Source organism: Vulpes vulpes, chromosome 8 (assembly GCF_048418805.1).
Source record: "Vulpes vulpes isolate BD-2025 chromosome 8, VulVul3, whole genome shotgun sequence".
Lineage (NCBI taxonomy): Eukaryota > Metazoa > Chordata > Mammalia > Carnivora > Canidae > Vulpes > Vulpes vulpes.
Genome location: NC_132787.1, coordinates 21,419,541 through 21,435,757, shown reverse-complemented (window position 1 = coordinate 21,435,757; position 16,217 = coordinate 21,419,541). Strand labels below are relative to the sequence as shown.

The 16,217-nt window shown below is 34.3% G+C and overlaps 1 protein-coding gene across 1 annotated transcript in view; it reads right to left on the bottom strand.

Annotated features, from left to right (window-relative positions):
- LMNTD1 (lamin tail domain containing 1) overlaps positions 1-16,217 on the bottom strand; it is a 449,003-nt gene that overhangs the window by 23,602 nt on the left and 409,184 nt on the right. Inside the window, exons 6-8 of the mRNA XM_072765724.1 lie at positions 3,520-3,706; positions 2,666-2,785; positions 431-642 (exon numbers count right to left, since the gene is read on the bottom strand). Of these exons, the coding sequence (XP_072621825.1) occupies positions 431-642; positions 2,666-2,785; positions 3,520-3,706 (519 nt within the window). The remainder of the gene's footprint in view (positions 1-430; positions 643-2,665; positions 2,786-3,519; positions 3,707-16,217) is intronic.

The window sequence follows — 16,217 nt, the reverse complement described above, 5'->3', positions numbered from 1 at the left end:
TAACATAAATTCTGCACTCTAAGCCACAAGCTAGCTCTTGATCCAAGATGAAATCTCTAGATCATGCATCTCTTCCTCCACCTAAGCACTACTAAAGAGGGTGATAACTTCATCTCCTCACCTCTCCACAGCTTTGCCTGTAATAGCAGTGCCACTAAGTGAAATGGTGGGAGGGGGTCTTGAAATTGCCTAGTGGAAGTCACCAGCCTTTACTCTTCCATGACTATAATCCTGTTTGCTCTGTGTTTTTTATGAAACACAAAAAGCATTATAGTTTTTATGGTCCTATTTAAAATAGGATTTTTTGGTCATTATTGATTTACCTATTCATTATGAATCTATTTGTTACCCAGTCATTCTTACTTGCTCAGTTACTAATTGTGGGAAGGACTCAAAAAAAAAAAAAAAAAAAAAGCCAAGCAACTTTTACCTTTTAAGAAAAACTCTAACTTGTTTCATCTGATATCCTGAGATATCTTTATCAGATTTATCTTGTTTTTCTTCAGTTGTAGTTATAGATACTGGCCATGGAAACCTGTGTCTTTGAGACGGACTTACTATCGAGCATCTGTCAAATTCAATGTCAGTCTCTAATTTCTCCCACGCTTGCTTCCAGTGAATAGGAGTGTACCAGGCAACAGCCTAACAAAAATGATTCATTAATATCAAATATCAATGCAGTTAGGTAGATTTTTAAAAAATACCATAGGCTTATTGCAATAAAGTTTCAAAGTCAAACAGTTTAATGTCATTTACCTACTATGTGTCAATTAGTGGAACACAATGAAGATGTAGTGAGACATCCTGGCCTTAGTTTCCAATTCTGAAAATTATAAGCTGCATAAACTCAGGCAGATTATCTGCTTACTGTCTTGGACTGTGTCCTCATATGTGAAATGGGGAGGGTGATGGTAGGGAATTGCTATATGAGGAGGGTGGTTGTGAGATTCAGTTAGGCTACTAAATTTCATAACTGTAAAGAACTATGCAAAAAAGTAGTTGTAATATTATCATTAAATTGGAATATTTAAGATACATATGTATATGTGTATATACAGGTTTTATTTGAGACGAGGAAATGGGCAGTAGAAGTAGAGACATGGAGAAGAAGCCACATTCTTTGAGCTTGAATTCTAGGTGGGATATTAAGGAGCCTATTAGATAAAATTTCCTGAGGACAGGAACCATGCAATAGTTATGTTCTTTTTTTCCACCACCTAGCATAATGCTTGGCAGATACTAAACATATGTAAAGGTTTCCCATATGAATGAATTGATCAGTTTCACTCTTTTACTAGCAAATAAAGGGTTGAGTGTTTACATCACCCTGCAGAAATAATCCGATTCTTGATGTGCAAAATATTTCAAACCAGAGTAAAAGAAGTAGTGTAAGTACAAAGACTAATTCCATTGCAGGGAATGACAGTTTACTCAAAAGGGGATTTCAGGAGCTCAGGGACCTGGTCTGTCTGGTTCAACACTTAGTGACTACGAACAGTGTGCATACAAAGTAGAAACCCCAAATGTGTTTGCAGAGTGAATAAATGGGTGGATAAATGTGATGAAAAGTCTGAAACAGGAATGCCTTAATCATAGAGTTTTGCCAATGATTTTTTTTATGAGCCTGAGTAAACAATTTATATTACATCACCTTATTTTTCCCATCAATGAAAATCATTTGAAGTATAAAATTCAGTAAGAGCCCAATAAAAAAATTAAAGGTGAGTAAAGGCTTCAAAATTACATCTAATGAGTATTCTAACAACTGCTATTCTTATAGAAAAACATTAAATTGCTCATAATAAATTAGCAAGTCTACTCTAAAGGGAGCATCAAACTAAGCATGAGATATAACGGAGCAAGAAAGACAAGCAGAAAGATAGATTCCAATCAACGTATTATCTGGATTAGTAGTTTTATGACATAGTAAGTAAGACTGAAGGTAGAAAAAAAGGCAGGTATTTAAGAAAAATCAAAAGAATGGTTTTGCAAGAGAAATGACTTTTTTTGTTGTAAACAAAAATATCTTTCAACTTTATTAGTATGTCTTTGGGCATATACTTATGCTAATATTATGCTAAGGAAAAGGTAGAATGAAAATATAAAATTGTCAAATACTGGGAATGAGTTACCCAAAATTATTACTAATGCACTTAACTTTATAGTGAATAAAGTAGAGTCGTTACAAATTAGACTTTATGTCCATTCACTAAAATATTAGTCTCTTAAGAGCAGATACCATGTCCTACTCTACTTTATATTCTCAGCACTTATTACAGCCATTGGAATAGAGAATAATCTCAACAAATATTTGAGACATGAATAAATGAATAGAAAATATCTCTAGTAGTACCTTCCTTTCTTATTCCACTCTTCAACCTAAATATCATAAATAAAATCCATCCTTGACTCTGAAATTTGCAACAACTTCTTAGGAATGTAGACTATGAAAATTATTTTTGCCAAATTATAAGTAGCTCTTTGGCACTTTGGCTCTGGGAAGAGGGTGCTGTTGATTTGTCTGACATGTTATTGCAATTAATAATGGTTTTATACAAGCTATTAAGGATGGAAAACAATTGAGTCAGCTAAGAGGAGAAGGGGAAACTAGGGACAGCTACCTATTCTTTTTCAAAAAACCTATTGTTAAGAATAGGACACTGACTTCACCATTAGGTTTGCACAGAATCGTTGTACAATTTGGGCCTGTCTTAAACTTGTTTTGTTCTCTCCAAAGAAAATCTGATGGTGGCTGATGCTTTGCTTCAGATGCAGCTGCCCACACCTGTAAGAAAATGGTTGTTAGTGACAGACCAAGTAGTTTTGTAGATGTCAAGGGTCATTGCAATGCATCATTCTGAACAGATGAGGTTTTAAAATATGACTGTATAATATAAAATGTCAAGCTGTGTAAAAGCAAACAGCTACTGCTTATGGTTTAAAGGAAAGCAAAAGAAAGAGAGGAAACCTTCCAGCATCAGCTAATTACCTGTTCTCTGAGTAAATAATCTCTTTGTTTTTCTTTTAAGGATTATGTTTGCTTAGTTATAGGAGCTTAGGTATTTTGTTTTAATAGTTGAATCATGAAAACAAAAGGTATTTGGAGTGCCTGGGTGGCATAGTCAGTTATATCACGACTCCTGGTTTGCTCAGGTTGTGATCTTAGGGTTGTGAGAGCAAGCTCCATGATTAGCATGGAGTCTGCTTAAGACTCTCTCTCCCTTTCTCTCTGCCCCTTCTCCCTCACCCTCACTCTCTCTCCCTCTCAAACAAACAAATAAATCTTTAATAATCCCAAAAGGTATTATGCACCAAATTGAGGAAAGCCATGGACATTTTATTATGGGTATTAATTTATATTCAAGGATGGACAAAGTGGCACAAGTAACCAACAACAACCAGAAATCACATTTTACCTAGAGATTGAGTGATGAAGAAACTGGTGCTAAGCCACTCCGGTTGGGCAAATAAATTTTTTCTGTACAATTCTAGTTCATAGCATTTATATCTTATACTCACTGTTACTGTGCAATTGGCTTGCATTACGACATTTGGAAGGAAGCGATACAAAGAGATTGTTTGTCCATTCACATTTTGCTGGAGAATATGACCTCCAATCTCCAGTTCTTTGTCAAGAGAAGAGTTAATGAGCTTCACAAATAAACCTTTGACATTTACTTCAGCTATTTTAATGTCTCCAAGAGCACTAACAAATAAAGCATAAAGATTTATAAGGTGACTTTAGAGAAGTGTGTCTATAGCTCATTTTAAGAACTGAATAATATGCCTTAAAAATACAACTTTTACATAGCTGTATGTTCTATTGGACATATTCTATGTAGAAATGGTTATAACCTAAGACATATGGCTTGACCTCTTAGTTCTGTTTATCTGTCAACTAAATTATCTCTTTCACATAAAATAATTAAAGAAAAGTTAAAAAGTGCTTTAGGTGTCAAGATGTAAATGCCGTAGGAAGATGCGATTATCATTATTTAAATTTCCTTCCACTCATCATAAAAGCACAAGACACGAAATTATCAAGTAAATAAAGAGGAAAGGTAAACCATTTAGATTATTTCTGATAAAGTCACTGCGAAGATGAATAGCAATTATGTACTTAAAAGAATTTTGCAAACTTAAAATATTATGCAAAATATAAGATGGTAATTTTTCCCTGTAACATGTAGAGGGCCTCGTATTTAACAGAGACAAGGCTAATAAACATTTATAAGTTAACATTTCTCAAAGTGTGGGTCACAACTTAATAATACATCATGAAATCCCTTTGGTGGGTATAGCCGTCATTTTAAAAATGAAATGCCAATAATAATAACAAACAATACTTATTATGTGCTGGGTTCTTTTAAAAGATTATATCTATCTATATCTACAAATTCATATCCATGATTCCAAAATCCATAAAGTTCTAAAAAAAACCCAAAACATAAAAAAATGCATTTGATGTGATGAGCACTGGGTGTTATTTATATATGAGATGAATCACTAAATTCTACAACTGAAACTAATATTATGCTGTATGTTAATTAGCTGGAATTTAAATAAAAAATTGGAAAAAATACATTTGAAGCAAAATGTGACCTGAATTCCTGTGGTGGCAAAATCTGACCTAAAACTGAGGGGAGGCTATTTATAGTCTTCATTTACAGCTTGTGTGAATATTCTTGTTTGGCTTTGGAAAAAATTAATGTTTGATTTTGGATACTTTTCTAAGCCCTAATGGGGTATTCTGGTCATCATATTACTTTCTTGAAATCCTCCAAGTTCTGAATTTTGAAACACAGTAGGTCCCCAAGTATTTTGGGAAAGGCGTTGTGAACTTGTAGATATTCATTTAATCCTTATGATAAGGCTACACATTTTTTACTGAAGGTCATGGTAAAAAAAATTGAGGGACACTAATATTTCATTTAATTCTCACAACAACCCAGTGAGACAGCTACTATTTTTAGTCCCATTTTAAGGAAACTGAGGTTTAGAGAGATTGTCATGTCCAAGATCACTCAATAAATGTTAACACATGTTCTCTGTCTCACTTAAGGAGTAAATTCTCAAAGAGGTTTGATGCAGCCATTCAAATTGTTTACAGTCTATATATAGCCTGGTGGTTGAGCACCAAGGTTGAGCACCTTGGTTGAGAACATACATGCACATATAGACCGCTGCCATTGAGTAAATTGGTCTCCACCCACACCTTGGCCCTTAGTGACTCCCTTAGTAATTGACAGCAAGGTGTGTGTGTGTGTGAGCACGTGCACGTGTGTTTTAGCAAATTGTGTTCTTCATGGGCTGAACTAGCATAGTCTGTTATTCCCCAATAATGCACAAATTCCTGCACTTACATCCCCATCCTTACTCTCAGCAAATAATTTCACTGAGAAAACAGGACCATCAAAGAGAAATGTTTTCCTACTTTCCACTTAGCAGCAGATTCATCCATATGCACTTGACCTCTTCTCTGTCCCAGCCTGTCTTGTTTCAGTAGAAAAGGGGCCCTTCTCCCATTTAAAGTTAAACACTGTTCACTACCAACTTGTCCTGCTGCTTCAGCATCTCAGTCCATTCATTATTCTCTTTTTCTCCTTTAATGCCAACCTCTCCCTTCACACTGCCCCTTCCCCCAAATATGTACTCATCCTCAAACTGCTACCACCTTAAAAAAGAAAAAAAACCCCACAATCCTCCTCCAGCTTCCACTTCATAGTGCTATTATAATCAAGCTTTTGGAAAGACTATATCATTAATTTTTCACCTCTTATTCACTCCTCAATCCACTACCATCTACTTCTCCCTAAACCAAGATGACCAGTGTCCTCTCAGTTAGTAAACTGAGTGGTAAATTGAGTGGTTACTTATTTTTTATTGAGGTAAAATTGACCCATCATATTATTTTAATGTTTACAACATAATAAGTCTAATTAACATCCATCACCATTCATAGTTACACACATTTTTTGTGATAAAAAAATTAAGATCTACTCTCTTGGCAACCATCAGATATGCAATACAATATTTTTCATTGAAGTATAATTGACATACAATAGCCTATTAGTTGCAGGAGTGCATCATAGCCATTTGATATTTTTACACATTGTGAAATCATCCTCATAAGTTTAGTTATCAGCTATCATTTGTCACTATATAAAGTTATTATATTATTATTGACTATAATCCCTATGCTGTGCATTGCATCAGCATGATTTATTTTATGACTCAAAATTTGTACCTCTTAATCGTCTTACTCTATTTCACCTGCTCCCAATCCCTCCCAACTCAACCAACAGTTTGTTTTCGGTATCTATGAGTCTATTTCTGTCTTGTTTTGTTTGTTTTTCAGATTGCACAAATAAATTAAATCATATGATATTTGTCTTTCTCTGTCTGACTTCTTTCATTTAGCATTATATTCTTTAGGTTCATTCAAGTTGTTGGAAATGGTAACGTTTCATTCTTTTTTATGGCTGAGTAATGTTCTTACATATATACTACATCTTTTTCATCCATTCATCTACTACTGATGGGCACTTTGGTGGTTTCATTATCTTGGCTATTGTAAATAATGTTGCAGTAAACTATAGGTGGCATATACCTATCTCTTGAGATTGTTTTCATTTTTGGGTAAATACCCAGATATAGAATTGCTGGATCATATGATATTAATTTTTTGAGGAACTTCCATACTCTTTCCATAGTGGCCATACCAACTTACATTTCCACCAACTCAGTCTTTGCTTAATGTCTCTGTGGTATTTGCCTTTGCCATATATGCCTTCTTTTTTGGAACTCCTCTTCTAATTTACCCAAGTCCATTATTTTCCTTCTATCAGTCTGGTTGCTCCTTTTCAGTCTCTACCTCTCTTTTCTTTTTAGTCTCTTTTTCATATTTTTCTTCTTCATCCATCTCTCAGATGTTGGTCCCTAGGATTCTGTCCTTAATTCACTTTTATCCTCATCATACTCCATGTATGTGACATCATCTATGAACAGGGCATTAGTAACCATTAACACATAGATGACTGTTAAATCTAAATCTCTTACTTAGACTTTCCTGCTGAGCTTTGGACCCATAGAAACAGCTGACAACAGACCTCAAAGGTGCCTCTAAATCAACATGCCCTAAATTGAACTCATGATTTTGGAAGAGTGGGAAACCTATTCCAGCGAATTGCATCATGATTTATCCTGTTGACCATGCCTAAAATTTCCATTACTTTTGTACTCTTTTCATCTTATTGCCCTATCTGTGACCAAATACTATTTGTTGATTCTATCCCTATATTTTCTATATACATCTACTTTCCTCCATCCCTATTGCTGCTATCTTCATTAGGTCCTCCTCACCTCTGTGTATTATAACAGTGTTCTAACTGATTTCTCCAGTCCTATACCTTCCTAACTATTCTCATTTTGCTTCCAGAATAATCTTTGTTTGCTATCCAGAAAAAGGATAAATCCTGCCATATCTGACCATTTTCTTCCAGAGAAAACACCAATTTCACAGCATGGAAACAAGGCCCTACATAATCTTGTTAATCTCTTTTTTCTGACTTCCTAGCTTTGCTTAAACTTCAATGACAAAGGATTTATCACAAGACTTGTGACAATTCATGCCATTGCATGCTTTTCCCACCATCTATGCAAGTGTTAGTAGTCCCTCTTCTTGTTCCCCACATCCCTACCAACACTTGAAATTTTCAAACTTCTTAATATTTTCAATACAGTGGGTACAAAATACTTGTACTTGTTTCCCCTTGATTATAGTACAGTTGAATAAGGTATTTATTGGCCATTCAATTTTCTTCTGTGAATTGCTTGTTTATATTATTTTTCTACTTCTATAGGCTTGTTTTACATTTTTATGATTGAGTTCATAGTATTTATGGAATAACATTTAAATATACACACATGTTTTTAGAAGAAGAACTGATGAGTATTATTCGCATTATTTTAAGATGCTATATTGGGGATCCCTGGGTGGCGCAGCGGTTTGGCGCCTGCCTTTGGCCCAGGGCGCGATCCTGGAGACCCGGGATCGAATCCCGCGTGGGGCTCCCGGTGCATGGAGCCTGCTTCTCCCTCTGCCTGTGTCTCTGCCTCTCTCTCTCTCTCTCTGTGACTATCATAAATAAATAATAAATAAATAAATAAATAAATAAATAAATAAATAAATAAGATATTAAAAAAAAAAGATGCTATATTGGTGACAGTTTGTTATGGCAGCAATAGAAAACTAATATCTGCTTCTTATAAATTTTCAAATTGTGTGCCAGAAATGTTACTAGAGTCTTCTGTGTTCTATTTTCCTAATTATAAATCACTCTCAATCTCCTATTGTTCCCATGAAGGTAAGTGTCCTTTTTCCCTGGCTAAGATTTTCCTTATGTCTTCAATTTTTTGTTTGTTTGTTTGTTTGTTTGTTTGGGGGGTCGTGGTGAGGAGGAGCAGAGGGAGAGGGCAAGAGAGAATCTAAAGAATCCCTACCCGACATGGAGCCAAAATCAAGAACCAGAGGCTTAACTGACTGAGCCATCCAGGCATCCCTCTTATATCTTCGGTTATAGAAGTTTTTCTACAATGCATCCAGAGGTTTGAATTTTTATTTTTCTGTCTTTTATCTTTTTGGGAGTTGGCAGTGCTACTTGCATCTGTGGCTTGATGTCTTTCATTAGTTTGTGGACCTTCTCTGCTGTATTTCCACTAGCACTGTTCTATCTTAATCTGTGTCTCCTCTCCTTAAGTGACTTAAATTATGAGTGGTTAGATTTTTTTTGTTGACTTTCTCTATTTGTCCTTATGCTTGTTTCTATTCTTCTAATATCTTTGCAATTCAGCCTAAGTATTTTTTCTAAGGATGTTTTAGTGCAATAATTCTCTATTCTGTTGCATCAAATATGTATAAATATATATATATATTTTTATGATAGGCACACAGTGAGAGAGAGAGAGAGGCAGAGACATAGGCAGAGGGAGAAGCAGGCCCCATGCACCGGGAGCCCTACGTGGGATTCGATCCTGGGTCTCCAGGATTGCGCCCTGGGTCAAAGGCAGGCGCTAAACTGCTGTGCCACCCAGGGATCCCCAAATATATTGTTAAACCCATCTACTTCTGAAATAGTAATTTCTCCTATTGGATATTTTAGTTCTAGAATTTCTTTTTGATAATTCAGTAAGAATAAACCAAAAATATTTAGTTTCCAGTTCTATCTTGTCATTTAATTCCCTGAATATTAGTCATTGTTATTTTATCCCTTACATATAACCATAATATCTGCACCTCAAGACCTGTTTTTAGTCTATTTGTAATCTTAGTTTTTAGTTAACTTTGATCATTTGTATGTTTTGTTATTTTTTACTTAGTGTCTAGAATTACAGATTAAGAACTGCAGAGATAATTTGAGACTTTGTATAGCATTTTGTCAATACATAGAGGATTTCCTTTAGCTACTGGCAGCCATTTAAATTGAGAGTAAATCACTTTAATCAAACCAAGATGTTAAATGACTGTTTCAGCTCCAATTAGGATGTTCTATTTTTTTTTTTTTAAGATTTTTTTATTCATGAAAGACACAGATAGAGGCAGAGACATGGCAGAGGGAGAAGCAGGCTCCCTGTAGGGAGCCCAATGTGGGACTCAATCCCAGGACCCCAGGATCATGACCTAAGACAAAGGCAGATGCTCAGCTGCTGAGCCACTCAGTTGTCCCTAGGATGTTCTATTTTGAATATAACCTTACTATTGGGTGACTCTTTGAAGTTCCAACTGACAACCTGGGTTGTTTATCAGTGACTCCCTTTCTTGATAGACCTAAATCCCAATTTTTATTCACCAGGTCCTATGAAACTGTCAATATATTATTAAGTTCTCAGCTTCTTAGCTGCTTCTTTCCAATTAACAACTGAGGAGAAAAGTGGCTCCAAATGTCAGCCATCACTTCTAGAAAGAAGAATTGTGAGAATAGAGGATGCAAACATCCATGAAATCTCAATATACATTACCAAACTGCTTTCAAAATAGTGGTTTCACTTCATACTCCCATTGCATTGTATGAGATTGCCAGTTTTGCAAAGGTTTACTTGTGAGTAATTTACATACATATTCTTTTCTTTTGCATTACCATTATGGTTCTTACTAAACTGTGGATATAGCATTTTACTCTTCTTTGAAATTCCTAGAATTCCTCTATGTCATCCTTAGCCTACTGTTATTAAATTCTCTATGAGATGTTGTGATTTCTTAACAAGACACCTTTTTGTTTGTCAGACTTGCTTTTTTTGCATGGGAGATGAGCACTATTTTGAATTCTGCTTTTAAAAAAGTAAGATCCTAGAGTAGTTGTTATCTTTTTGTTATCATACATGTAATGGAATATGTAGAGTTGCTCTTCAAAAATCTTTCATTATTTAAGTGAAGTGTTTATTTATTGATCTTAAATTTTTTATTTTATGCACATAAGAATAAATTAGCTCAACTGAAAGCAAAAATAACATCATCCATATCAGAGTGAGTCATTTAATTTGCCGTTCTTTTGATATAAGGCCAAAAGCTATAGGAAAATATTTTATACAATACATAGAAATTCACAGAGGCAGGGCTGTTAAGCTACTATCACAAAGACTTTTAGTTATCTTTTTCTCTTTCCAATAAGCCTTCCCATTTTTCTTTAGTAGAAAAGTGCCCTGAGACCTCTACTTATAAGTCATTATTTGATGAGAGTGGAGAGTGATGTACCAGTCATTTTGTCAGAGACTTTGTATGGGACTGATTTGTAAAGAGACATATGGCTATGTAACTTAAAAAAAAAAAAAAAAACCAGTGACTTTTCATTATTTAAGTCCTGATTTATCTAGTTCTTGGGTTTCTCTTGATAGCTTCATGCTACTTATCTGTCTTTAGGTTTCTACAACTTTAAAGTTTGCTAAAATTACTTTAGAGTTTCAGTCCTTCCAATATACACCTACATAACATTCTCTATACGTATTGACATCTTTGTGAATTGCTGTGGGGGTCTGGCAAAGGGGTAAGCATTTAGAACTTCCTAAATTTTTAAAAGACAAACTTGATTTAATTCATTGGTATTACAAGAGAAAAGCCCTCAGGCTGAAAGTTTTGGTAAAAGTCCCTTGATGTAATGAAGAGTTAAGTTAGTACATCATCATGTTTTAAAATATCTGAGAGAGGACGCCTGGGTGGCCTAGTGGTTAAGCATCTGCCTTCGCCTCAGGGCATGATTCCTGCATGGAACCTGCTTCTCCTTCTGCCTATGTCTCTGCCTCTCTGTGTGTGTGTGTCTTTCATGAATAAATAAATAAAATCTTTAAAAAATCTGAGGGAAGAATAAATAGATTGAATCATCAACCTTGGGCATATGAATAGATTTATAGTATCATAAGCTATTTGACCAAAAAGTATTCACGTAGTTATAATTTTGGTGATACCCATCTCAGTCTACAGCTTACTACAATCTTGATTCTAGATTTATAGAATGAAGAATTGCCTGGGGGGTAGAGAAGAAGAATGGGTGGAAAGGCAGCCTTAATATAGTTTGGTCACTCCTGAGGCATCTAGAACTGATCTGGAAGCTAATATATGGTCTTACATATAGGGAAAAAAGATCATGCATAGCTAGTGAAAATTCTAATAACGTCTCCATCTTGTTTCTTGTTCGCCTACTAAATTTTTCCTACTGGTGAAAGATATTAAGCATTTATAAGATGATAAATGATAGTAGGAGAGAAACAACATATTTTACTGAAACAATCAAATTGAGAATTGGCTTCTGTTTCTAGCTAAGATAGAATAACAGAAATTGTATTTGACCACCCACCTGAAACAACTAAAAATCTGGAAAGATTATATGAAACAATGTTTTTCAAGATATTGGCCACTGGCCACTGAAGAATAGTGATCTCTGAAAGACAGAAAATAAATAAAGTGAGCCTTAAAACTTTCCCAGATTACTGCCTTGAGAGAGTTTCCAGGCTCTGACACAGAGAGCTGGAGCCAGGTAGAGCCTGATGGATTCTCTCACTTGAGGAGATGGAGCTTAGAACCTGGAGAGACCCAGGTGGCAAGAGGTCACAGGCAGAGGACCAGAGAGGAGATTGCTGCATAAAGAGAAATTCTGGACATTTTCAGAAGATTCCCTGTAAGTATTCAGCAGAGGATGATTAGCACATGTATTCCAATAAACTCTCTAGGACTGGATAACAAGACACTTGAAAGGATTAGGGAGAACAGCACTCAGAACACCCACAGGATGAGGAAAAGTGGATGTTCCCATCAGTCAGACTGCAGAATCTCACAATTCGTGGGGCACGGGGTACAGTACTTGGAAGAATCTTGCCTCAATACTAAGGATTAATTAGCCATAGACTAGACATTGCTCTGCTGCCACCTAACAAATTTTAAAAGCAAGTCCCAAAAGGTTCAAACTATTTCTAAGCAACTTAATTTCATTCCAGAACAAAGCTCAGGAATATTTATAAATACAAAAAAATGCCAGCATTTGAATAATATAAAAATGACAATTTCTGGCATCTAATAAAAATTACCAGGCACAAAAATAAATTGGTAATACAACTCATAATAAGAAGAAAAATCAATAAATTGAAATTGACCCAGAATGGACAAAGGTGTCAGAAATAGTAGAAAAGGAAAAGTCCTTGTACTATATTCTGTATATACAAGATCTAGACAAAAGCTTGAACATGATCGAGACATGGCTGAAGTAAAAATACACTACGTGGGATTAACAAGATTAGTCATTGTAGATAAAAACATTAGTGAATTTGAAGGCATAGCAATAGATATTATTCAAAATGAGACACACAAAGAACAGAGCATTAATGAATTGTGGGACACCTTCAATTGACCTAGTAAATGTGTAGTTGGAGTCTCTAAAGGAAAAGAGTGAGGAATAAAATATTTTAAGAAATAATAGCCTAAAATTTTCCATAATTTTAAAATTGTAAGTTTATAAATTTGCAAATCAAAGAAGTTCTGCAAAGTCCAAGCATATAATTCCTGAAGAAAGTTTTACGCCAAGACACATCATAATCGAATCTCCCAAAAGTGGCAAGAAAAACAATTAATCACATACAAGGAAACTAAGTGTGGGGTAAAAGTGTAGAATTTTTATATTGAATTGAACTGAAGTAATTATGAAACTAAAATAGAAAGAGCTACAAGAAGATTTATATAAGCATTATGATAACCACAAAACCCTTATAAGCTACAGAAATTTATCAAATAACAAAACAATAAGAGAGGAAACAGGAACAAAGGAACTGCAAAAACAAAGCAATTAACAAAATGGCAATAGTAAGTTTTTATCTATTGATAGTGATTTTAAATGTAAAATAGGTTAAATTCCCTAATCAAAAGGCATAAAGTGGCTGAATAGATTTTAAAAACTCCAATATCCAGCAATGTACTGTTTACAAGAGACTCACTTGAGACATACTTAAATTGAAAGAAAAGAGATGGAAAATGATATTTCATGCAAATGCTAACCAAAATAAAGCAGAGGTAGCTATACTTTTTTATTAGACAAAATGACTTTAAGTAAAAAACTTTTATTAAAGACAAAGAGGTAATTATATAATGATAAAAGGGCCAATTCAACAGGTAGACATAATAATTGTAAATATTTATGCACCCAACATTAGAACACCTAAAATATAAAACAAATATTGACAGAGGTAAAGGAAAAAATGACAATACAATAATATGAAACTTTATGACTATACTTTAAATAACAGAATATTGAGGGCAGAAAATCAATAAGGTAACAGCTGACTTGAACAACTCAATAGACCAAATGGATATGTCTGTTATATAGCCACTCTATGGTGGCATTCTTCTCAAGCACACACAGAATATTCTCCAAGATCGATCACACATTAGGTCACAAAACAAGGCAATTTAAGATTAAAATCATTCCAAGTATCTTCTCAAACTACAGTGGAATGAAACTAGAAATCAATAACAGAAAAGAGGAAAATTCATGAACACATGGAAGCTGAACAATGCATTGTTGTATCACCATTGGGTAAAAGAGGAAATAAAAAGCGAATTTTAAAAATAACAGATGAATGAAAACAAAAATACAACTTACTCAAACTTATGGGGGCACAGCAAAAGCAGTATAGGAGGGAAATTTATAACATTAAATACCTACATTAAAAAGGAATAAAAATCTCAATTAAAAATGCCTAATTTTACAATTCAAGGAAGGATAAAAATGAGAACAAACTAACCCTAAAATAGAAAAAAGATATATAATAAAGATTAGAGCAGGAACAAACAAAATAGAGAATAGAAGAAGAATATAAAATTTAATGAAACTACAAGTTTTTAAAAATATAAACTAAATAGACAAGTCCTTAGCTAGACTAAAATAAAAAAGAAGGTTCAAATGAAAAATGTCAGAAATGAAAGAGGTAACAATTACAATTGGTGATACAGAGATACAAAAGGACTGTAATGGACTATTATGGACAAATATGCAAATAATTGGATAACATAGAAGAAATGGACAAATTCCTAGAAACATACAAAGGCTACAAAGACTGAAACAAGAAGAAATAGGAAGTCTGAACAGACCAGTAACAAACAAGGAGTTTGAATCAGTAATCAAGAACATTCCAACAACAACAATGAACACTTGGGACCAGATGGCTTCAAGGATGAATTCTTTGAAACATTTAAAAAAGAACTAATACAAATCTTTCTTAAAATCTTCCAGAAAATAGAAAATGAGAGAACCCTTCCAAACTCACTTTATGAGGCCAGCATTAGTCTGACTCCAAAGGCAGAAAAGACAAAACAAGACAAAACAAAAGCCACAAGAAAATAGGCCAGTATGCCTGAAGAACGTATTTGCAAAAAACCTCAATAGAATACTAGCAAATCAATTCAACAGCATACCATAAGGATCATACACCATGACCAAGTGGGATTTATGTCTGGGATGGAAGGAGGTTCAACATATGAGAAATCAATGTGACATATCCCATTAACACAATGAGAGACAAAAACCACATGATTGCATTTCTTTATCAGATGCAGAAAAAGCATTTGACAAAATTCATATTCTTTCATGATAAAACTCTAAACAAAAAAGGTAAATAAGAAACATACCTCAGTATAATAAACACCATATATGAAAAATCCACAGGTAACATAATAATCAATGGGGAAAAACTGAAAGCTTTTCCAGGACCCAGAACAAGGTAAGGATGTTTATTCTCACTATTGCTATTCAGTGTAGTCCTGAAAGCCCAAGCCAGAACAATCAGGAAAGGAAAAAAAGTGCTTAAATTAGAAGAGAAGTAAATAATTGCTATTTGCAGACGACATGATCATATATGCAGGAAATCCTAAAGACACCACAAAAAGCTGTTAGAATAATTTATTAAAATTGTACACTACAGAATCAACATACAAAAATCAGTGGAATTTCTGTTCACTAATAATAAACTGACCAAAACAGATATTAAGAAAACAATCTCACTTATATTAGCAATAAAAAGAATAAAATATCCACATATTAACTTAACCAAAGAGGTGAAAGATTGCGCATTGAAATTATCGTACACTACAATATTGAAAACTTGTACACTATAAAATATTGATGAAGGAAATTTAAAAGACACAAAAAAGTGGCAAGACAATCCATGTGCATGAATTGGAAGAACTAATAATGTTAAAATGTTCATACTACCCAAAGCAATCTACAGATTCAAGGTAATCTCTATCAAAATACCAAGGACTTTTTTTTTTTTTTCAGAGTTTGAAAAAACTCTCTCAAAATTCATAGGGAACCACAAAGATCCCAAATAAACAAAGTAATCTAGAGCAAGAAGAACAAAGCTGAAGGTATCCTACTTCCTAAAATTATGTCAAGAGTGTAAGTAATTAAAACAGTATGGTCAATGGAAGATTACTCAGTCATTAGAAACGACGAATACCCACCATTTATTTTGACGTGGATGGAACTTGAGGGTATTATGCTGAGTGAAGTAAGTCAATCAGAGAAGGACAATATTATATGTTTTCAGTCATACGGGGAATATAAAAAATAGTGAAAGAGATTATAGGGGAAAGGAGAGAAAATGAGTGACAAAAATCAGAGAGGGTGACAGAACATGACAGACTCCTAACTCTGGGAAATGAAGAAAGAGTAGTGGAAGGG